The following is a 20099-nucleotide window of genomic DNA, read 5'->3' on the forward strand; positions in this document are numbered from 1 at the left end:
AGCCTTTTATTAAGGCAAGTAGTTATTCTCCAAGTGACTATCAGTGAATAAATTCATGGAATACATATTCAGATCGAAATTTAGGTGATAAGACTTTTCCAAAAAAGATTGCTCTTCCTCAGAAATTCCTAGTTTGTCCCTCGGCAGCCAGATTTTATCCATATCCTTATGAACTGAGAAAAGATCATCAAAACTATAGCTCTCTTGACAGAATTGGCTCTTTGTTTCCTGTGTCAAACTCGACAAATATTCTAAAGTTGGCATGCGTTGAGGCTTCGATCTTATTTGCCTGGAAATTTTAGAGTGCGTTATTACTGTCAAAATAAAGACAACTAGCATTATAGTTGACAATGTGTATTGATCGAAAAGTGTAAAGAGACCCATTAAACAAAACTCCATGAAATAAATACCCGCGTATAATTGCATTAGAGCCTGTATGTATAATTTACCGAACGTTTCAGAGTAATTCTCTCTGTTATATTGGTACTCGAACAGATAGCTAAAGGAAAAGAATACCATCAAAAACGAAACGCAACTTAGTAATAATATAATAGGAGCAACAACGCTATATATGATGCCGATACAACCCAGGACTGAAAAAATAGGGTAAATAGATCCTAGCTGGAAAAATAAAGATGTTTTTAACCTCTTAAATTGAGCATGTGGACTATTTTTTTTCCATCTATAATAAAGCAGCTCAAGGAGGAGTTCCTTTATTCTTAATAAGTTGCCACCTGCATAAGCCATTCCTCTAATCAAAATAAAAGAACAGAAAAAGTTGGAGCATTTGGGTAAATCATTAGCCAAAAGTGCGGGTATACTGACAGGATTGTTAAGAAGTCTTTCAATAATTATAGAAAATCCTGATGATATTGTAACCACTAGAAACAGGTGAATAAACACAAAGACAAAATACCAATGCTGTACATCAGCTTCTATCTGTGCTCCCGTTTTCAATCCCCGAAGATAACTCAACCAACGAAAAAAGTACGGTACAATTTCTATTATTATTATCAAAGTTACTATCGGAATCAAATTCTTCGCAACTTCTCTTATGAATGGGGATTGAAAATAAATGATTTTTGTAAATGGAATCAGTGAGGAAATGTTTGGTATTTGTGATATCAAACCGAGAAACGCAACAGGTAAAATCCACCCAATAATCACAAAAACTCGCAGAATATTTGCCAAAAGATATTTAGCGCTTTTGCAAAAGGGAGATGACTCGAGGATATTTCCCCAAATTATATCCTCAATGTTGGGCCCTATTATTACTTTTAAATTTTGGGTTGGTAGCCTATATGAAAGTAGCTCACCTATGATGTTTGATAATATCGTTGATTTGAAGCTAATGAATATTTTATCCGTGTAAAGATTTGTCATTGGCGATTTATCAGCAGGATGTGATGGTTTGGTTTCTGGAGCTGTTTTCAAAGAGTTTATTTGAAATTTGATTAGCTTTTCCTTCCGTATTCTTTTATCAAGGATCCTATATTTTCTTTCCAATATAGTTTCTGTGTTCAGGCTCGGTTTAGGGTAATATAATGGCAATGTGTTTGATTTTTCCCAATGTAGACCAATTTTCGAATAATAATATGGAATACGAGATTGAAATAAAAACAACAGCCTTTTATATTGAAATAATAGATGGTTTTTCAGTTTCGAAAGGAAAAATTTCTTATGATTTGCTATCAAGTGTTTGTGTATTGAAACTCTTTTAAAGTATTTTTCTAATACGATCTCGAAAATAATCTGTTCTTTTGACTTTTGTAATTTATTTAGTTTTAGTTCTAAATTGTGAACTTTTCTCAAGTTTTTTGGAATAAAGTATACCATATCTAAACAATCAGGATGTAACCCTTTAAAGAATCCCTCTAGGAAGATATTTTGGGCAATCGATTTATTTGATAGTCCTTCCAAATATAAGATATTCTGATATTTACTTTTCGTTAAAACAGAGTACCCCAATTGATTGACAAATCTTAGCTCCGAAGAAAGAATAACGTGAAACCAGAGTACAACAAAGATACTCAAAAACAGATGGCAAACTAGCCTATTCGAAGAATTTTGTGATAAATTTGACATGGTCCACTTGTCGAGTTTACTTGTTGTCCTAAAAGTTTTCCCATAACCTTCATCTTCACTATCTTTCAGAATGTTTTTGGAAAAATAATGAATTGGAACCAATATTGGAATGTTGATAATAGATAAGACTGCAAAAAAGAATATTAGGAGCTTGAGAAATCGCAGAAATAAATAGTTATCCAACCCATATCTTTCATTTTGGCCGAAGTTTTCGATTGGATTTAACACTTTTCTTGGAAGTTGTTTAAGAAATGTAAATAGTGACCAATGCTTTTTTCCTTGTTTTCTGGCAAAGCAAACTTTGAAGCCTGGAAAAATCTTCAGGACAACGTTGGCTTGGTATATAGTCTTGAATCTTGATCTTAAAACAATAAAGAGTGATAACTGAAACAAAAAGTACAAAAAAGAAAACAGTATACCAGATATAAACCCTTTCAATGAGATTCCAGCATGCCTTTGCGCAGATCCGAACCTCTCCTTATCTTGAAATTTATTCAATAAATTAAAGGTCAATTCTTTAGTCGCATTCATTTTTTGGGTTCTTCTTTCTATGTTCGAAAACTTCCTAAAATTGTGTCTAAACTGAATGTTTTACCCAATCACTGATTAAACTGTAACAGCATACAGTTTGTGTCATTTTTTGAATTTTTTTGTAAGGCTAGGCTACGTTTTTAGTAGAAAAAAACCAAAAAAAAAACCAAAAAAACCAGAAAAGAAAAGCAATTGTGAGAAGTAAGAATTTATTCCTAGATATTCAGAAAAATAATAGACTGACTACATTACAAAACAAGGTTCACAACATCATAAAAAGAGCCTTCTATCATCGCTCGGCATTTTCTATCCATGGCTAATAAGAAGTGAGAGAAAGGATGTATGAAATGATAATGGAACTCTGTATTCAATAAATAAACCAAAATCTTTTTTATAGAGTCCATTATACAATTCTTTTTAGTGTCTTTTTCATATTTACTGACGTATTTTTACGCACCGCAATCGAAGAAAAAAAAGTGACGAAACTAGCATTATTTACATTTAGAATCATGTACCAGGAAAGAAAAAACAACTCATAATGAGTGACCCTAATCAATCCAAAGAGATGAATGTCACTGAATTTGCTGATGCTCAAAGGAGTCACTACACAGTATATCCCAGTTTACCCAGAAGGAACAAAAGTGACAAACAAATTCCTTTTGTTAAACTTCTATCGGGCAAAGAATCAGAAATCAATGTTGAAAAAAGATGGGAGCTGTATCACCAATTACATTCACATTTCCATGACCAGGTAGATCATATTATTGATGATATTGAAACAGATTTGAAAACTGAGATCTCGGACCTTTTATATAGTGAAAAAACTCAGAAAAGACGATGCTTTAATACTATCTTTCTATTAGGTTCAGATAGTACGACACAGATTGAACTACCTAAAGACAAATCTTCTCACTATAACGCTCTAATTGAATTAACTCCAAAAGAATCTCCAAATGTGAGAATGATGCTTCGTAGGTCTATGTATAAGCTTTACAGCGCAGCCGATGCTGAGCAACATCCAACTATCAAGTATGAAGACACTAATGATGAAGATGGTGATTTTATCGAACAGAATAATGACGTATCGTACGATCTGTCTCTTGTGGAAAACTTCAAGAGACTTTTTGGGAAGGATCTAACGATGGTGTTTAATTTTAAGGATGTGGACTCTATTAATTTCAACACTTTGGATAACTTCATAATTTTATTGAAAAGCGCCTTCAAATACGATCACGTTAAGATAAGTTTAATCTTCAATATCAATACAAATTTATCAAATATTGAGAAAAATTTAAGGCAATCAACAATACGACTTTTGAAGAGGAATTATCATAAGCTAGATGTGTCGAGTAATAAGGGATTTAAATACGGAAACCAGATCTTTCAAAGCTTCTTGGATACTGTTGATGGCAAATTAAATCTTTCTGATCGCTTTGTGGAGTTCATTCTCAACAAGATGGCAAACAATACTAATCACAACTTACAACTGTTAACGAAAATGCTAGATTATTCACTAATGTCGTACTTTTTTCAGAATGCATTTTCAGTATTCATTGACCCTGTAAATGTTGATTTTTTAAACGATGATTACTTGAGAATACTAAGCAAATGCCCCACGTTCATGTTTTTTGTCGAAGGTCTTATAAAGCAGCATGCCCCTGCCGAAGAGATTCTTTCTTTATTGACTAATAAAAACAGAGGCCTAGAAGAATTTTTTGTCGAGTTCCTGGTAAGAGAAAACCCGATTAACGGGCATGCAAAGTTTGTCGCTCAAGTACTTGAGGATGAGTTGCATATAATCAACTATAATTTAATAGAACTATATCATAATCTGCTTATTGGAAAATTAGATATCTATCTGGATCGCTGGCCGGCATGCAAAGAGCATAAGGATCGACTCCATTTTGAACCAATTGATACAATCTTTCAAGAGTTGTTTACTTTGGACAACAAGAGTGGATTACTAACGCAGTCCATTTTTCCTTCTTACAAATCAAATCTGGAGGATAACCTACTAAGCTGGGAGCAAGTGCTACCTTCTCTGAATAAAGAGGTCAACGGTACTGCCTCTGAAGATTTGGATAATATAATGGCACCAGTAGTGGGACAACTATTCAAGCTTTATCGTGAGGCGAATATGACTATTAATATTTATGATTTCTACACCGCATTCAGAGAGACTTTACCAGAGAAAGAAATATTAAATTTCATAAAACAAGATCCCTCCAACTCCAAGCTCTTAGATCTAGCAGAGGCTCCGGATGCATTTGAAAAAGTAACATTAATTTTATTTATGCAAGCAATTTTCGCCTTCGAAAACATGGGTCTCATTAAGTTTCAAAGTACCAAAAATTACGATTTGGTAGAAAAGTGTGTCTGGAGAGGAATTTGAATAGAAGATGTAATGACAAGTAAGTAAGTAAGTATATTTATTAGGCTTTATTTCTGTAAGAGACAGGACATATGTATTTCCTTTCTGCTGTGTTGTACTGTGCCAACAGTTCTTATTATTACTACTATTACCGAAAGGGTAACTTTAATATATTTCCCGGATGAACGACCAATGGTGTTTAATGTACTATGAAGGTTGAATATAAGGCATATAAAATGCAGTAATAAAAATAAAGCCGACCTGATTATCGTCATCTGCTGCCTATATCCATTAGGTTATGGGCAAATTCGGTACATCAAATAAGTCGACGGAGAACCTTCTGCGTGATAAATTCGTACCGGAAACTACGCCGACTAATATTCCCACTGATATCCTCATCAAGCAGGGACTGATAACGGATTCCACCGAATCACTAATCCATGGGGGCGCAGAAAGATACATTGTGAACGCCCTAAAGCCTATAGAAGCAAACAAGACAGAAGACGTCTGTGAAGATCCGCCGTTCCACCTCCCTTCCCCACCGTTGGATCTGGCAAATCTAGAGTACGAAAAAGTCACCGATCTTTCGAAAAATGACTTTCGATATGATTTGAATAACACATCCCTTGAAATAATTGAAGATTTATACCACCAGATTGAGGCCTTTTTGGTTCATTTTAAACTATCGAGAAGTTTTTTACTAATCTTTAAAAATTACGTCAGCATTCTTATCCAAGAAGGCTTCAACCCATTACATGATGAGTATTTTAGGATACTAGAAGATGAATTAAAAGGGATTTTCACGTTCAATTCTGTTATAGAAGAGATCTTAGAAATATTCTTGATACATCCTCGCAACAAATTCATTGCACTATCCCTTGCAGAATATACGTATGCCAGGAACAAAATCAGAAGACATTTTAGTCATTGGAAAACTGCCTGTGAGTTAAATGAGGAGGCAAATAAGTTTGCAGAGCAAGCAGTAATGAAAATAAAGGAAACTTTTTTTTATATTTGGTGTGACCGAAGATCAAAGTACTCACAAATGGCCAATAATGAAGCTGAAAGCTTTAGGAATACATGGCTATTATTTCGATCGTTTCAGCAATGGATAGCGTTAACTCAAACTCTAAAGGAGCAAGCAAGATTAGCTGATCAAGCTTTTTTGAATAAAATGTTTAGAAGGATTATCAAGGCACAAGAGAATTGGAAGCATTTAGAAACGATCAGCATTGAAAGTATAAAGCTTATTTCTTTACGATCAGTACTTCATCTATGGAAATTAAAGCATAGAGAAATGAATTATGTTGGGTTAAAAAGAAGAGTTTTTGAAGGTATGAAACAGAAATTTATAGATTATGAATACAAGAAGAGTATTTCGAAAGAGGTGAGATCATTATCTCTACTAAGAACATGCTTTTGTAGGTGGAAGAAGAAAAACACTGAGCGTGAAGATAAACTTGCAGCACTTAATGTGCTGGAGAATAAATTTATCAAAAGAAAGTTTCTACGTAAATTAAACTCGTTATTTCAGTATACTCAACAAGAAGCTGTTGTCAAGAGTAAGCTAGACCAGACACTTTTGAGATGTGTTTTTGAAAAGATGTGGCTGAAACGATTCGAAGACCATTTGCATTTATATTCTATTATCAGTCTGAAAGAGACCAACCTTGTAAAGGATATTTTTCACTCTTGGAAGAAACTTCTATATACTGACCTCAAAGCCAGTGATTATTCGAGGACAAGTTTACTTAAGAACACACTTAGAAGTTGGAAGCTCAAAGTGAAGCTAAAGACTTCAGAACAGAAACGCAAGATGAGAATTAAAACAAGGGCGTACAGTACCTGGAGAAAAAGAATACAGTATGGGAGAATATCGAGTGAACATATTAGAATTGCCTTTTATGCAAAATATCTCGATCTGTGGAAAAGAAAGATGTTACAATTGGAGTCTAAAGATGACAAAGCATCTAATTTTTACGAGGAAGGCCTTAAACATGAATGTCTAGCCATATGGAAAGAGCGTTTGATTAAGACTAAAGAATTGGAGGACAGATACAATTTCTTAAGTAAAACACATGCAATTTTGATTTTAAAACGAACACTAATGCATATTGATAATATCCATTTGCTATATAATGAACTAGCACCTTCTATGGAGACAATAAAACTCTCCAGGACCTTCTCAAAATGGCAGAAGGCTACTAGTTTTAGGGTCAAAAATAAACTAAATGATATTTTACACACTTATGAATTGGATAAAAAAGTTAAGCTTCAAAAAAAAATATTTAATGCATGGCAGAACAGATATCACTTTTACTCAGAAGTATGCAATACACAAGCAATTTCGATAAAAAATATTCAGCTTGAAAAAATGGTGCTGAGAAATTGCAGAGATAAGTTATTAGAAGTAATAAAATTAAAAGCACTAGCAGATGAAGTTCGCGAAGAGTTTATGTTAATCAAGACATTCTATATCTGGAAAACTCATCTAGATGAACTATCCGACATGAATACATTATTGGAACAGTTGGAAGCCAATAAACAATTCATAATTACATCTAAATTCTTAAAAATGTGGAGTCTTCGATTTCTGAAAATTAAACGTAATGATGAGACAGTCCAAGTGTTCCGTCATCGCTGGGATAGGGCTACCGTGAGAGGACTGTTACTACTGTGGAAAAATCGTTCAGATAGTTCACCAAAGAGGATGAAGGACTCCGATCTCAAACATGAACTGAAAACTCCCATAAGATCAGGCTCGCTAAATACCTCAACCATACCAGGCTCAGAAAGAATAAAGCAGCATAGAATGGAAGCCATGAAATCGCATTATAGCAGAGCAAGAAGAGCTATACCAAGTCCGGTAAAATCTTCTAGTGTTCTCGATTCTACTGCTAAAAAGCAGATCAAACTTGAAAGTACAACGGAATTAAACGGATCTCCAACACGAGCAAGACCTATAAGATACTCTCCTAGGCGTCCTAATAGAAACCCACCATCTAAAGTTGATCATATTGACTTTGGAAGCATACCCGCAGTACCTTTCAGTCTGAGCGCTGATTCTCCTAGGGTCGATCAAGACATAGATTATTTAAGGGAGCATGACAAATCTCCATTAAGTCGAAAACGTCAATAGTTTTAATAAAAGTATACGTATATGTGTGTGTATGTGTTTAGGCGTGCTCATGCATACATAACGTCCTTACTCAAGTTTTCAGTAAAGGAAAAGTACAGACATTTTTCGTCAGATCTGTGAGAATATCAAACTTTTCATGCTATATCGCGTTGTAAGTCATAATGAAAAATGAGGGCGTTAGCGTATCACTTAACGAGGAAAAGAGATGTGTGTGTATGAATGGGGTCGTTCACAGAAGTTAAAAACTTGATTCGATCACCCTTCAAAAGACATGTCACTGAATGACTACCTGAGTCCCGTGCTCCCTCTAAATGAACAATTCGAATGTTTATCGCTACAGTCTATACCATTAGAAACCCATTCTGTTGTAACGGCAGATAAAGATGACAAAAGAGTCCCGAAACACACGATTAAAACTCAACACTTCTTTAGTCTATTTCATCAAGAAAAAGTTTTTTTTTCATTAGAAGTATATGTTTATGTTACACTCTGGGACGAAACAGATGCCGAACGGTTAGTATTTGTGTCGAAGGCAGATACCAATGGTTATTGTGATACGAGGATAAGCGTTAAAGATATAACAAGGGTATTGTTGGAATTTATCTTATCAATTGATCCAAATTACTACCTTCAAAAAGTAAAACCGTTAACGAGACCATATAAGAAGATGCCCAATGAGCTGATCAATTCAGCCAGTACTCCTGTGAAAACTTTAAAGATCCTTGCTAAAAGGCTCAAACAATCAGGCAGCACAAAAATTGAAGAGACCGCATCATCATGTTTCCAACAAAATTTTTATCTTTCATTCACTTGCTCTCGTGAAATTCTGACTAAAATTTGTTTATTTACTAGACCTGCATCTCAATACCTCTTCCCAGATTCTTCAAAAAATAGCAAAAAGCATGTATTAAATGGTGAGGAGTTGCTTAAGTGGTGGGGTTCTATCTTAGATAGACTACTAATTGAATGCTTTCAGACTGATACGCAAGCAAAATTAAGGATTCCTGGTGAAGACCCTGCTAGAGTAAGGTCATACTTAAGGGGAATGACGTATCCACTATGGAAAGTAGGTGACATATTTACCTCTAAAGAAAAATCTCTTGCAGTATATACCATTCCATTATTTCCAGACGATCCCAAGGCTAGATTTATACACCAATTGGCGGAGGAAGATCGTGTCCTCAAGATAAGCTCATCATCTTTCTGGATTGAGCTGCAAGAGCGCCAAGAGTTCAAACTAAGTGTCACAGTATCTGTAATGGGAATATCAGGATACTCTCTTGCCGCCCCAACCTTATTTCTCTCTAATGTAGACGTCATTGTGCCGCGGTCACAGAAACAGTTCAGAGCTATTAAGAAGTACATAACTGGAGAGGAATATGATACTGAGGACGGAGCTATAGAAGCTTTTCTCAACATTCGCGACTTCCTAACGCTCAGAATGGCGACCAATCTTCAGTCTTTAACAGGGAAGAGAGAATATCAAGAAAAAAACTCACTGGGTCCTACAAGTAACGTCAACGCCATGGTAATAACCATGTTGAAACCTCGTAAAAAAGCTAAAGCTCGGCCTAAAACTCACGAAATATAGAACTTTATTATTTATCATATATATATATAGCATGAATCTTATAAAATATATCTTTGTATTCATTGATACTATCCTGGCTACCACCTTTCTATGTAATGATAGGTCCTCAAATTTTACTACGCGGTGCACGCCTGTAAGGTCGGGCAAAATACAGTATGGGAGCAACAAATAAGAGGGTAGGATGAAATTGTCTACCTTTGTTTATTGTTCAAAATTGGCTAAAGTTTCCCAGAAAAACACCATAGCCAATTACGAGCAAATCTCAAGACTACAGATAGAGAATGGCTAGTTTAGAAGATCTTATCCCCACTGTCAATAAGCTGCAGGATGTTATGTACGATTCCGGAATCGACACACTCGATTTGCCTATTTTGGCTGTTGTTGGGTCACAATCCTCCGGGAAATCATCAATCTTGGAGACCTTAGTTGGCAGAGACTTTTTACCTAGGGGTACTGGTATTGTCACCAGAAGACCTTTAGTTCTTCAACTAAATAACATACCACCAAATTCTCCTCTAATAGAGGAGGATGACAACTCCGTTAATTCTCATGATGAAGTTACAAAGGTATCAGGGTTTGAAGCCGGTACAAAGCCTTTGGAGTACAAAGACAAGGAAAGAAACCATGCGGATGAGTGGGGTGAATTCCTGCATATACCGGGGAAACGGTTTTATGATTTCGATGATATTAAGAGAGAAATCGAAAATGAAACTGCAAGAATAGCTGGTAAGGATAAAGGTATCAGCAAGATCCCTATTAATTTGAAGGTCTTCTCCCCACATGTTCTGAACTTAACACTGGTAGATTTGCCTGGGATTACTAAAGTTCCTATTGGAGAACAACCGCCTGATATTGAAAAGCAGATCAAGAATTTGATCCTGGACTATATAGCTACTCCCAATTGTTTAATTTTGGCTGTTTCACCAGCCAATGTCGATCTTGTTAATTCTGAATCTTTAAAATTAGCTAGAGAGGTGGACCCTCAGGGGAAAAGAACTATTGGTGTCATCACCAAATTGGATTTGATGGATTCTGGAACTAATGCTCTGGATATCTTATCTGGAAAAATGTATCCCCTAAAATTAGGTTTTGTTGGAGTAGTAAATCGCTCACAACAAGATATCCAATTAAACAAGACTGTTGAAGAATCCTTGGATAAAGAAGAGGACTATTTTAGAAAACATCCAGTCTACAGAACCATTTCAACTAAGTGTGGCACGCGCTACTTGGCCAAATTGTTAAACCAAACGTTGCTAAGTCACATTAGAGATAAACTTCCGGATATTAAGACCAAATTGAATACCTTGATCTCTCAAACAGAACAAGAACTCGCTAGGTATGGTGGCGTAGGGGCCACTACTAATGAAAACAGAGCTAGCCTTGTCTTACAATTAATGAATAAGTTTTCTACAAACTTTATCTCATCCATAGACGGTACGTCTTCTGATATCAATACTAAGGAACTCTGTGGTGGTGCCCGTATTTACTACATTTATAATAATGTATTTGGGAACTCCCTAAAGTCAATTGATCCAACTTCCAACTTATCTGTTCTTGACATTAGAACCGCCATTAGAAATTCTACTGGCCCTCGTCCCACTTTGTTTGTTCCTGAATTGGCATTTGATCTTTTAGTTAAACCTCAGATTAAACTGTTATTGGAACCGTCTCAGCGCTGCGTCGAGCTAGTTTACGAGGAGTTGATGAAAATATGCCATAAATGTGGCTCTGCTGAACTAGCTAGATATCCTAAATTAAAGAGTATGTTAATAGAAGTAATAAGTGAGCTACTTAGAGAAAGATTACAACCTACTCGCTCTTACGTTGAAAGCTTAATTGATATACATCGAGCATACATCAATACCAATCATCCTAATTTTCTAAGTGCCACGGAGGCAATGGACGATATCATGAAAACACGTAGAAAACGGAATCGAGAATTATCAAAGAGCAGATTGTCTCAACAGGAGAATGGTCAAACTAACGGTATTAACGGGACTTCATCTACCTCCTCAAATATAGAACAAGATTCTACAAAAAACAGTGATTATGAAGATGATGGGATCGATACAGAATCGAAGCAAACAAAGGATAAGTTCTTGAATTACTTTTTTGGTAAGGATAAAAAGGGACAGCCTGTGTTTGATGCACTAGGAAAGAAAAGGACTACTGCAGGTGAAGGTAATATTGAAGATTTCAGAAATTTACAAATATCAGACTTCTCATTAGGAGATATAGATGACCTTGAAAACGCAGAACCTCCACTAACTGAGAGAGAGGAGTTGGAGTGCGAACTAATCAAACGGTTGATTGTTTCATACTTTGATATTATAAGAGAGATGATTGAAGATCAAGTACCAAAAGCAGTTATGTGCTTACTCGTAAATTTCTGTAAAGATTCTGTTCAAAATCGATTAGTAACCAAACTCTACAAAGAAACGTTATTCGAAGAACTATTAGTTGAGGACCAAACTTTAGCTCAAGACAGAGAACTATGTGTGAAATCTCTCGGGGTTTATAAAAAGGCCGCAACCCTTATTAGTAATATTCTGTAATTGCATTATTCATTTTATTTTTCGATCTTCCTTCAACACTGCGGGCGTAATTATAGGGCAGTACTTTTCTTCTCTTCATTCATCTTTATTCCCTCTTTCGAATGTGCTCTTAATTCTTTTTCCTGTTAATAAAACAACACCTAAATAAATAAATAAATAAATAATAAATATTAGCAATCTCAAAAGTACTAACTGAACTAAAGAAACTTTTTTAGGTTAGGTCTCCAAAAAGGTATAGAAGGGAAAAGAATGTTTCATTCCGACCTAAGTTTATGAAATGTTCTAGAAAACTTAAACGAGATGGACACTGATCAATAGAACGACCAACCAAGAAAGACAAGTGTACTGCAGCGAGACGTTCTTGGTTTAATACGGCTATTAAGTGAGAGACCGGTTATAACTTGAAGACTAAAGAAAGCTGCAATCATAAAGATATATTATTGATTTGTAAGTAAGACAGTCCAATGGTGTTATTCACATTATGTTTTCCAAACAACTTTTAGTTGTCAAAGAAGCGCCTCACTTATATCGTATGGGAGATGAAAACAATTTAAAAGAGGCGATAGATAAGGCTTCTTCATATAGAGAAGACGTTATGCTCCAAATATGAATACCAGTCATAAAATACGGTGTATATCTTGAAACAATAGCTTTATACAGACCTATAGAACGAAAACTTCAGAAATCTTTTATTAATCCTTATAAGTTCACCTTCATGCACATGAACTTTTACTAGAAGAAATTACCTTTTAGGATTCCCGCTTAACTATTTTTATGTATTCGGAGGTCAAATACATAAAATTAGTTTTTAAAAAAAGAAAACATTATTAATTAATAATTTTTATATAATTAAGTAAAATATATTATAACTAAAAATTGTTCACGTGACTGCTACAACCGGATTAATTTTAACTTTTTTTCTTTAATGGTTCATATGTTAAATACAATAATACATTTCAAGAATTCTTCCCCAAATACCACTTTAAACTTCAACAACACCTTGATAACGTATTAAGAGGAAACTAAATTTTCATTTGGAGTAGGAAGCAACTATTTATTGTTCCATAGAAATATGGGAATAATCCGTCACAATCCAACACCAGTCCTTGTTTATTTAATATAGCTTAATTTGATGGATATTACACATAATCAAGACTAATGAAGATACATAGCTCATATCTAATACTATTTTGATACAGTGAAATTTAGGAATGACTGACGCTTCGATTGCCACTTTGCTCTGATCCTAATTTTCGTATGTCCCTAGGCCTCTGTGTAGCGTTACCAGAATACGATCCCTCAAAACTAGGCTGAGAAAGCGGTGATACATGCGCGGTTGCAGAGTAAGAAGGATTACGAATTATAGGGGAAGATTGAATTAGCGGTGTGGTTGCTTGTTCGACTCTCCTTTCGTCACTATTGTGTTTTACTTTTCCGCCTCTTGTGATAATTATACAAAACAACAATGAGATGGCTAAGGTAACACCAATTATCATTCCAAATCCAACCGCTATTCCTGGCAGATGCAAATGGTATTTTTCACTGTCTAACCATGATAAAGATATGGGCTTGTCGATTAGGAACACGCATGATCTATTTGAGCTAGAAGTACATCCCCTTTTAAGAATTCTTACTTCTTTGCCCCAGTCGTCGTCCTCTATGCTAATAAAAACGTTGTTTAGATAATCTTTCCTACAGGCTAGTTGTTTTCCCGATTTGGTATTAATGACGCCATTGCAATCCAGCAGATTTTGCGTTTGATTAGCTGGAATTAAATGGAGTTCGAGAAATATTCTCAAATCTGTTGAGTTTACCGTAATACCACTCAAAGGGATAGAAGAAGCCGTTGGGACTAAAATCGAGTATTCTTCCTTATTCCGAATTATTGAAGAGAGGTCATGAAATAAGTTAAAAAACTCAAAGATTTCTTTCGTTCCAGTAGTTTCTATAAGTTCCTTCAGAGATATTTCCAAACCAACTGGAAGATTTAATTGATTTATAGGATGAACAACTCCCTGATTAAAAAATACATCAGAATTTTCTTCAACAAAAATACTTTCATTTATATTACTCACTGAAATTTTCGTTAGGTTCTGGCTTCCCATGACTTCTTCTATTTCGATAGATACTGAGTTTCCGTATAAATTCTTGACTGTAGTTGAGATACTATAGTTGTTTGAATAAATAAGGTCCTCGAAAATTAGGTTTTTCATGAGAAAGTTTAATGCGGTTTCGTTTGACCTCAAGTAGTCTATAGTTAGGTCATTATTGCTCCAGGAATTCATACACGGAAGGAGTATCGTGTATCCTTTATGGTTTGATGGTAGATCTAAAAGATCAAGATCCTTCAAAAGCATCAGTGAAATAGAACAGTGGTCTTGTGGTGGTAATGACAACACTAAATCTCCTGGTAATTGAAGATCGTCGTCGATGGAATAGATGTACGTATTACCAATCTCATAAGGTTTAGTATTTAGAATCTTGAAACGACCATTTATGTAATAACCTTTGTTAGACCTTGTGATTTTGAATTTTTGGCAATGTCCACCAAGCCTTTTAGCTGAAGAGCAAAATGCGGAATCATAAATTTGAGTAGTGACGTATTGGTTTTGACGCAATAAGGAAAATTCTTCTTCAAGATCGATTCTATCTTCAACAAAATGATACAGAAGTGATGGTTTTGTGTAGCCACGATCCTCATTAAAAGAAGCTTGAGGAACAAATATCGTTGTTTTCTTATCGTTTTGAATAAACTTTTCAAGGTCTCTGAAATACAACTCCTTAACGAATTCTGAGCAGTTCAAACCGTGTAGATACTTTTCAGCATCAAAATGAATATGCGTCCGTAAAAAGTCCAAGTCAGAAAAGCCATGAGCAATGCCTATTTCAAAAATTTTGTTGGATATACATGAGAAATCTGATTCATTAACACTTAGTGCCGTTCCTTCAGTATTGCTCTTGATCAAGAGATGCCTATTATTTTTATTTTTCAAAATTAGCTCATTGGGTAAAATACCACCATGTACCTCATCAATAACAAGTTCCTGAATAAGGGATGTTCTATCGGCGATCCATTTGTCTTGAGAAATCGCATTTGATTTTCCCATTTTTTTGTATTTGTCAGTTAAATAGTTTATTTCAATTGTATTGAAGGATTCTCGAAAATTTACATCTAAAGGAATCAAAATAGTAGATAAATTCGTATATGCATTATAGTTTGAAAAACTGGTCAGAAAATCATTGAACACATTTAAATCCTGAGTTTCTTTGTTTAGTTGTACTAGCAACTCATTTATTTTAGGTGGGATAAGTAAAATGTTATTAATACCTTGTACTGAAGCATTTTGAAAACTAGGTTGTAGATCGGGATCAACAATGGCAATATCATTGACAAAACAATGACGTTCATATTTTTTCAGCAGTAGAGGTGCTTTTGCAGCTCTTTTTTCTAGGTAGGTACCATTTTTAAGCTCTTTCACCTCCAACACCCTATTATGCATAAGGAAATTTTCAATATGGAAATGTTCTTCAAACTGCTGCGTTATTCGGTCGTCTTTAGCAAACGCTGAATTAACCGGAGCAAAAAGGGTAAAGTTTTGTAGTTCATTCAAGTATTGTACGTGGCCAGTCTTCTGGATGACTCTTAAAAAAGTTGAGAATTCAACATTTTCTGAGAGGATGTCTATTACTGTGCTAAATGGAAAATCATCCTTAGGATTCTGTTGAAATGCTTGCACAAGCCCCAGTATCGGCAGCAGCCAGAAAGTACATATGATTGATTGAATGTTCATTGAAGGAGATTAGTCTGATTTGTTTGACACATCGTGTCACTCACGGCTTAGATAAGAAGCCGTTTGTCTATTTTCAAGCCCTTAAAATACGCCCAATGAAAAGTCCGACCGAATAAAATTCTCCTAGCACGGTTTGGGAAGTAGTATTCTCCAATTCAGAGAGACAGAACATTCAGCTGTGGAGTATCTATTTAAAAAACCTGAGCTTAGTTCCCATTGTAATATACTTTGTTTGTTGTAATTGATTAAAAATGTTGTTGTAATGCTAATAGTTATACAATTCTACCTCACGTGAAAAAAATGATTGGCAAACGATAAACCGCCAGTTGCTTATAAACTTACTTGTATATAGGAAATACCTATTTAGAGTATTCTTTTGATCTAGTTGATAAAGAGTGTAGCCCCTTCGTAACTATAGGGCAATAGTGTTTTACAAGAAGAGCGTTATCCCATAGTGTTGCCGCATCTGCGTTACTCCTTGAAGGATTATCAGCCTCCATTACAAAATGGCCGTTGCCTATTCTATCTTCGGAAGAGTAAAGGCCTGAAATTTCAGGATATCTATTCATCAATTTATCAATAAATTTTAGGATGGCAATACTTGTTTTTTCTGGGGCATGACTGATGCACATGTACAATCTTTTGGTGAAAGCTGTAGCCCTTTCCTTGGTCCCTGATTTGGAACGGAAGAATATATGATCTAGCGCCTTTAATAAAAGTTCTGCTTTAGTAGAAACGTTAACTGATGGTTTTATTATTTCGATATTGAGAGGATCAGCTAATCTCAACGACCTATAAGACAGTTCAATGTCTGCATCGAGGCAAATGTAAGGTAATAGTGCATAAAGCCCATCCACGAATTTGGACAAGTCCATATTAACTTTCATATGTTGTGTATTCGAAATAAGCGAGAATGCACTAACAATACAAAGCAAAGCTTTACGAACTTCGTCAGAAGAAAGATCATCAAATTCGGTGTCACTAATTAGTTCTTTCATTACCTCGAGGAAATCCCCTAAAAGATCAAAGTTAGCCATATTACCGAATTTCGTTAGGCCTTCCAATACCGATCCAATGAGCGCTTTAGCATTATTTTTCAAAATATTCAAATAAATAGTGAACACAATTTTTAAAATTTCAGACTGATTTCTTTCTCTCTCTTCTGCAGAAACAGCTTGCTCGGCGCTACGCATTTCCTCCTCAATTTGTTGCATTTCTTTTCGAGCTTTTTTCTGCTTTTTCGACAAATGGATTCTATCTTTCTTCTTTAACTTAGGAGTTCCGACGTGTTCTTCGGTTTTGGTATTGGGGTCGTAATCATGCAAAACATCCAAAGATAATAACATATTCAGAACAGACTCTTCAATGTTGAAATTTCTTGTCTTCAGTATTCTGTTGAAAATTCTAAGTATTTCGAACGAAATTGAGCCCTCTTCGTCCTCATTTAACAGAGTTTCGAATGTCTTGATTATTTGAATAGAGGTTGGATCTGTCGAAATTTTTGGTTTGCAAATTCTACGCAACAATAAAGTAAAGATATCCGTCCTGAAATTGAAATGAGATGCGGTAGAGATCAATTCCTTGGCAGCTTGAGTAGCCAAAATGCCTAATGAAACCTGCATAGGGGCAGCGTTACTGGGAGTTTTCGAAAGATTCTGCAATCTTCCAACATAATTTTTGTAGTTATAAACTAAAGCCTGCTCAAAATTTCTAAGCTTAGAGACTTCCTTAGAGACTTTTTCCTTTTTTTCGCTTTCAGTCAATGGTCTAATTCTATAGCCTGGTATGATACTTTTAAACACAGGAACCAAAGCCAACATGGAAAATTTGCAAGTGTTAGGATTTTTAGATTCTACCATTTTACATAAACGCGCTAATGCAGCAGTGTTTTCTTCAGGTTCCTCCATAATTTTAGTGACCAAGTCAGCAATGTCTTCCTTTAGCTGTATAACTTTTTCTTCCGTATCAGGCTCTTCTTCTTTCGGCTCTTCTTCTTGTTCTTCATTTAGTGACTCATCACCTTCTGAAGAGTCACTAAATTCCTCTTCTGTTTCGTTCTTCTTTAGCTTTTCTTGAGCTTTATGTAGTTTTCTTTCAACTTTACCATTAACCTTGATAGGAAGTCCTTCTACAAGGTTCGATGTATCAGAGCGATTCTTTCTAGGAACTATTTCATAGTCCTGTTCTTCTTCATCCCAGGATGCGCCTTTAGTGCTATTTATGGCATTTTCACCTATATTTTCTGGCACATTTTGGAAGGCATTGCTTTCTAATAAAGAATCTTCGTGCTTTCTCTTTTTTGCAGTTCTTTCCTGAATGCGAAATTGTGACCTATTTCTCTTAGCCATTGCTCTAGTATTTTCCCCACCTTTTTATATATTTGGGTTGGACTTTCACGTTTATTGAAGACATGAAGCATCAAATCAATACTATATATGGCAGGTAATTTGAATGTACATGAGATAAAATTTTCCAGTTTTCGGGCATCGCAAAAAAAAAATTCAGACACTGAAATCAAAACCATGTAGTATGTTCGTCGTGACCTGAAGAAAACAACGAGTTCTCAGGTATGATCAAACTCTAAATACGATACACTTGATGGGACAAATAAAATAAGAGATATTCGTTTCATATGTAATTAAAGAAAAGCAGTCATTATTTATAACAGTACCGCATAGTAAGCGACGTCGGACCTTTATGATACTTGAAATCAATTAATATTGAATCTTAAGAATAAAAAAAGTTGTATTGTAAAAAGTCAAGAATACTGAAGGTTTCTCTTTTCGCAATAATTGGTTCCCAGTAATCATTTTCTTTAAATGCCATCCTCTCCTTCATTTTACTTTTTGGAAGTATTTTGAATAATCTGAGAAAATAATTTGAATTGTTGGCTTAAATCTAAAATTAAATATATGATATACCTAAATTACGATTGATGGTTAAAAGTGTACTTTTCTATGTAAAATCCTTTATGAAGATGCGTTATTAATATAATAACACTTTCACAGAGCTTTTTTTATTCAGAAAGGTTTTCAAGACTTGAAAGAGAACGATTGCATTCTCGAATGATAATATAGTATTATCCTTAGGATCCAAATAACTTGCGTCAAGAATAATATCTAGCTTTTCCTTACCCTGAAATAATAAGTCGGTTTCCTCTATTAACTTTTGCATTCTTGTTGGCGTGGCAATAAAATAAAGAGAATCTTTGCTATTTTTCGATTTTCTCGACCCGTCACCAAGTAAACGATCCAGAGTGAGTATGTCATCCTTTAGTTTATTTTTAGAGAACAATTTTACGCAATTCTTGCCACCATTTAGACTACGATAAACATCTGCTACTCTAATATTAGACATGGAAAATACAATTTTCTTTGGTGCTACAGAGAACTTTTGAATAAAGGCTGGAAAATTAGTTAATTTACGTTCAACGTCAAACTTTTCTGTCGAGAGAAAATCATTCTTTTTGAAATATAATTCCTCCAATTCTAAAACACTCAAGTCAGGATTCTTTTCTCGTATCAAAGTCGTCAGGTAATCAACAACTTTCTCGGGCGAACTTGTAGGAATCGCTTTTCGTTGTGAGACAGTATATTGACTTTCCTCTTTCTTTTTTTCAATGAGCTTTGATTTTTTCTGCAACTTCTTCTGTCTTTTGGACATTAGTCTTTTCGATTCATCTTCTGAACTCCTCTCTGCTTTTTTTCCATCTGTTTCATCAACGTCATCTTCTAGAGGTCTCTTTTGTGACGTTTGGCTTGAAGAACTGCCAATCTGAGCGTCAAGAACTGCTTCCTGTTCAGAATCAAAATCATAAGCAAGTCCATCGTTTAAATCGTCTGGGTTAGACATTATCAGTTCAATTTTTCTGGTCATGTGTTTTCCATTTAGCAGGAAAAGATTAAATCTTGAAATCTACTGCAGGCTCAATGATCATCACAAAAATTTTCTCTTCAATTTTTGGTTAATATTAGAAGTGTAATTAATGTTTGGGTGTCTGTATGTTTTATATACCAGAGAAAAAAAATTATACAGT

The 20099-nt window shown here is 35.0% G+C and overlaps 8 protein-coding genes across 8 annotated transcripts; 4 read left to right on the forward strand and 4 right to left on the reverse strand.

Annotated features, from left to right (window-relative positions):
* Positions 1–9: 9 nt before the first annotated feature.
* SPO75 (Spo75p) lies at positions 10–2616 on the reverse strand (the record flags this gene model as incomplete). Its single annotated transcript, XM_056224104.1, has 1 exon — positions 10–2616. The coding sequence occupies one exon, from the start codon at positions 2614–2616 to the stop codon at positions 10–12; it is 2607 nt and encodes an 868-aa protein (XP_056078056.1).
* A 538-nt stretch (positions 2617–3154) lies between these two features.
* On the forward strand, positions 3155–5008 carry ORC3 (origin recognition complex subunit 3; the record flags this gene model as incomplete). The annotated part of the gene is made up of 1 exon (XM_056224105.1): positions 3155–5008. One exon carries the CDS (start codon positions 3155–3157, stop codon positions 5006–5008), a length of 1854 nt encoding a protein of 617 aa, XP_056078057.1.
* Positions 5009–5285: 277 nt separating this feature from the next.
* On the forward strand, positions 5286–8126 carry SFI1 (Sfi1p; the record flags this gene model as incomplete). Its single annotated transcript, XM_056224106.1, has 1 exon — positions 5286–8126. The coding sequence occupies one exon, from the start codon at positions 5286–5288 to the stop codon at positions 8124–8126; it is 2841 nt and encodes a 946-aa protein (XP_056078058.1).
* Positions 8127–8397: 271 nt separating this feature from the next.
* RTT109 (H3 histone acetyltransferase RTT109) lies at positions 8398–9717 on the forward strand (the record flags this gene model as incomplete). The annotated part of the gene is made up of 1 exon (XM_056224107.1): positions 8398–9717. The coding sequence occupies one exon, from the start codon at positions 8398–8400 to the stop codon at positions 9715–9717; it is 1320 nt and encodes a 439-aa protein (XP_056078059.1).
* Positions 9718–9998: 281 nt separating this feature from the next.
* On the forward strand, positions 9999–12272 carry DNM1 (dynamin-related GTPase DNM1; the record flags this gene model as incomplete). The annotated part of the gene is made up of 1 exon (XM_056224109.1): positions 9999–12272. One exon carries the CDS (start codon positions 9999–10001, stop codon positions 12270–12272), a length of 2274 nt encoding a protein of 757 aa, XP_056078060.1.
* A 1205-nt stretch (positions 12273–13477) lies between these two features.
* On the reverse strand, positions 13478–16063 carry SMKI12G0780 (uncharacterized protein; the record flags this gene model as incomplete). The annotated part of the gene is made up of 1 exon (XM_056224110.1): positions 13478–16063. The coding sequence occupies one exon, from the start codon at positions 16061–16063 to the stop codon at positions 13478–13480; it is 2586 nt and encodes an 861-aa protein (XP_056078061.1).
* A 359-nt stretch (positions 16064–16422) lies between these two features.
* NOC3 (Noc3p) lies at positions 16423–18411 on the reverse strand (the record flags this gene model as incomplete). Its single annotated transcript, XM_056224111.1, has 1 exon — positions 16423–18411. One exon carries the CDS (start codon positions 18409–18411, stop codon positions 16423–16425), a length of 1989 nt encoding a protein of 662 aa, XP_056078062.1.
* A 637-nt stretch (positions 18412–19048) lies between these two features.
* On the reverse strand, positions 19049–19915 carry CMS1 (Cms1p; the record flags this gene model as incomplete). Its single annotated transcript, XM_056224112.1, has 1 exon — positions 19049–19915. The coding sequence occupies one exon, from the start codon at positions 19913–19915 to the stop codon at positions 19049–19051; it is 867 nt and encodes a 288-aa protein (XP_056078063.1).
* Positions 19916–20099: the final 184 nt, after the last annotated feature.

This window comes from Saccharomyces mikatae, assembly GCF_947241705.1.
Source record: "Saccharomyces mikatae IFO 1815 strain IFO1815 genome assembly, chromosome: 12".
Classification (NCBI taxonomy): Eukaryota; Fungi; Ascomycota; class Saccharomycetes; order Saccharomycetales; family Saccharomycetaceae; genus Saccharomyces; species Saccharomyces mikatae.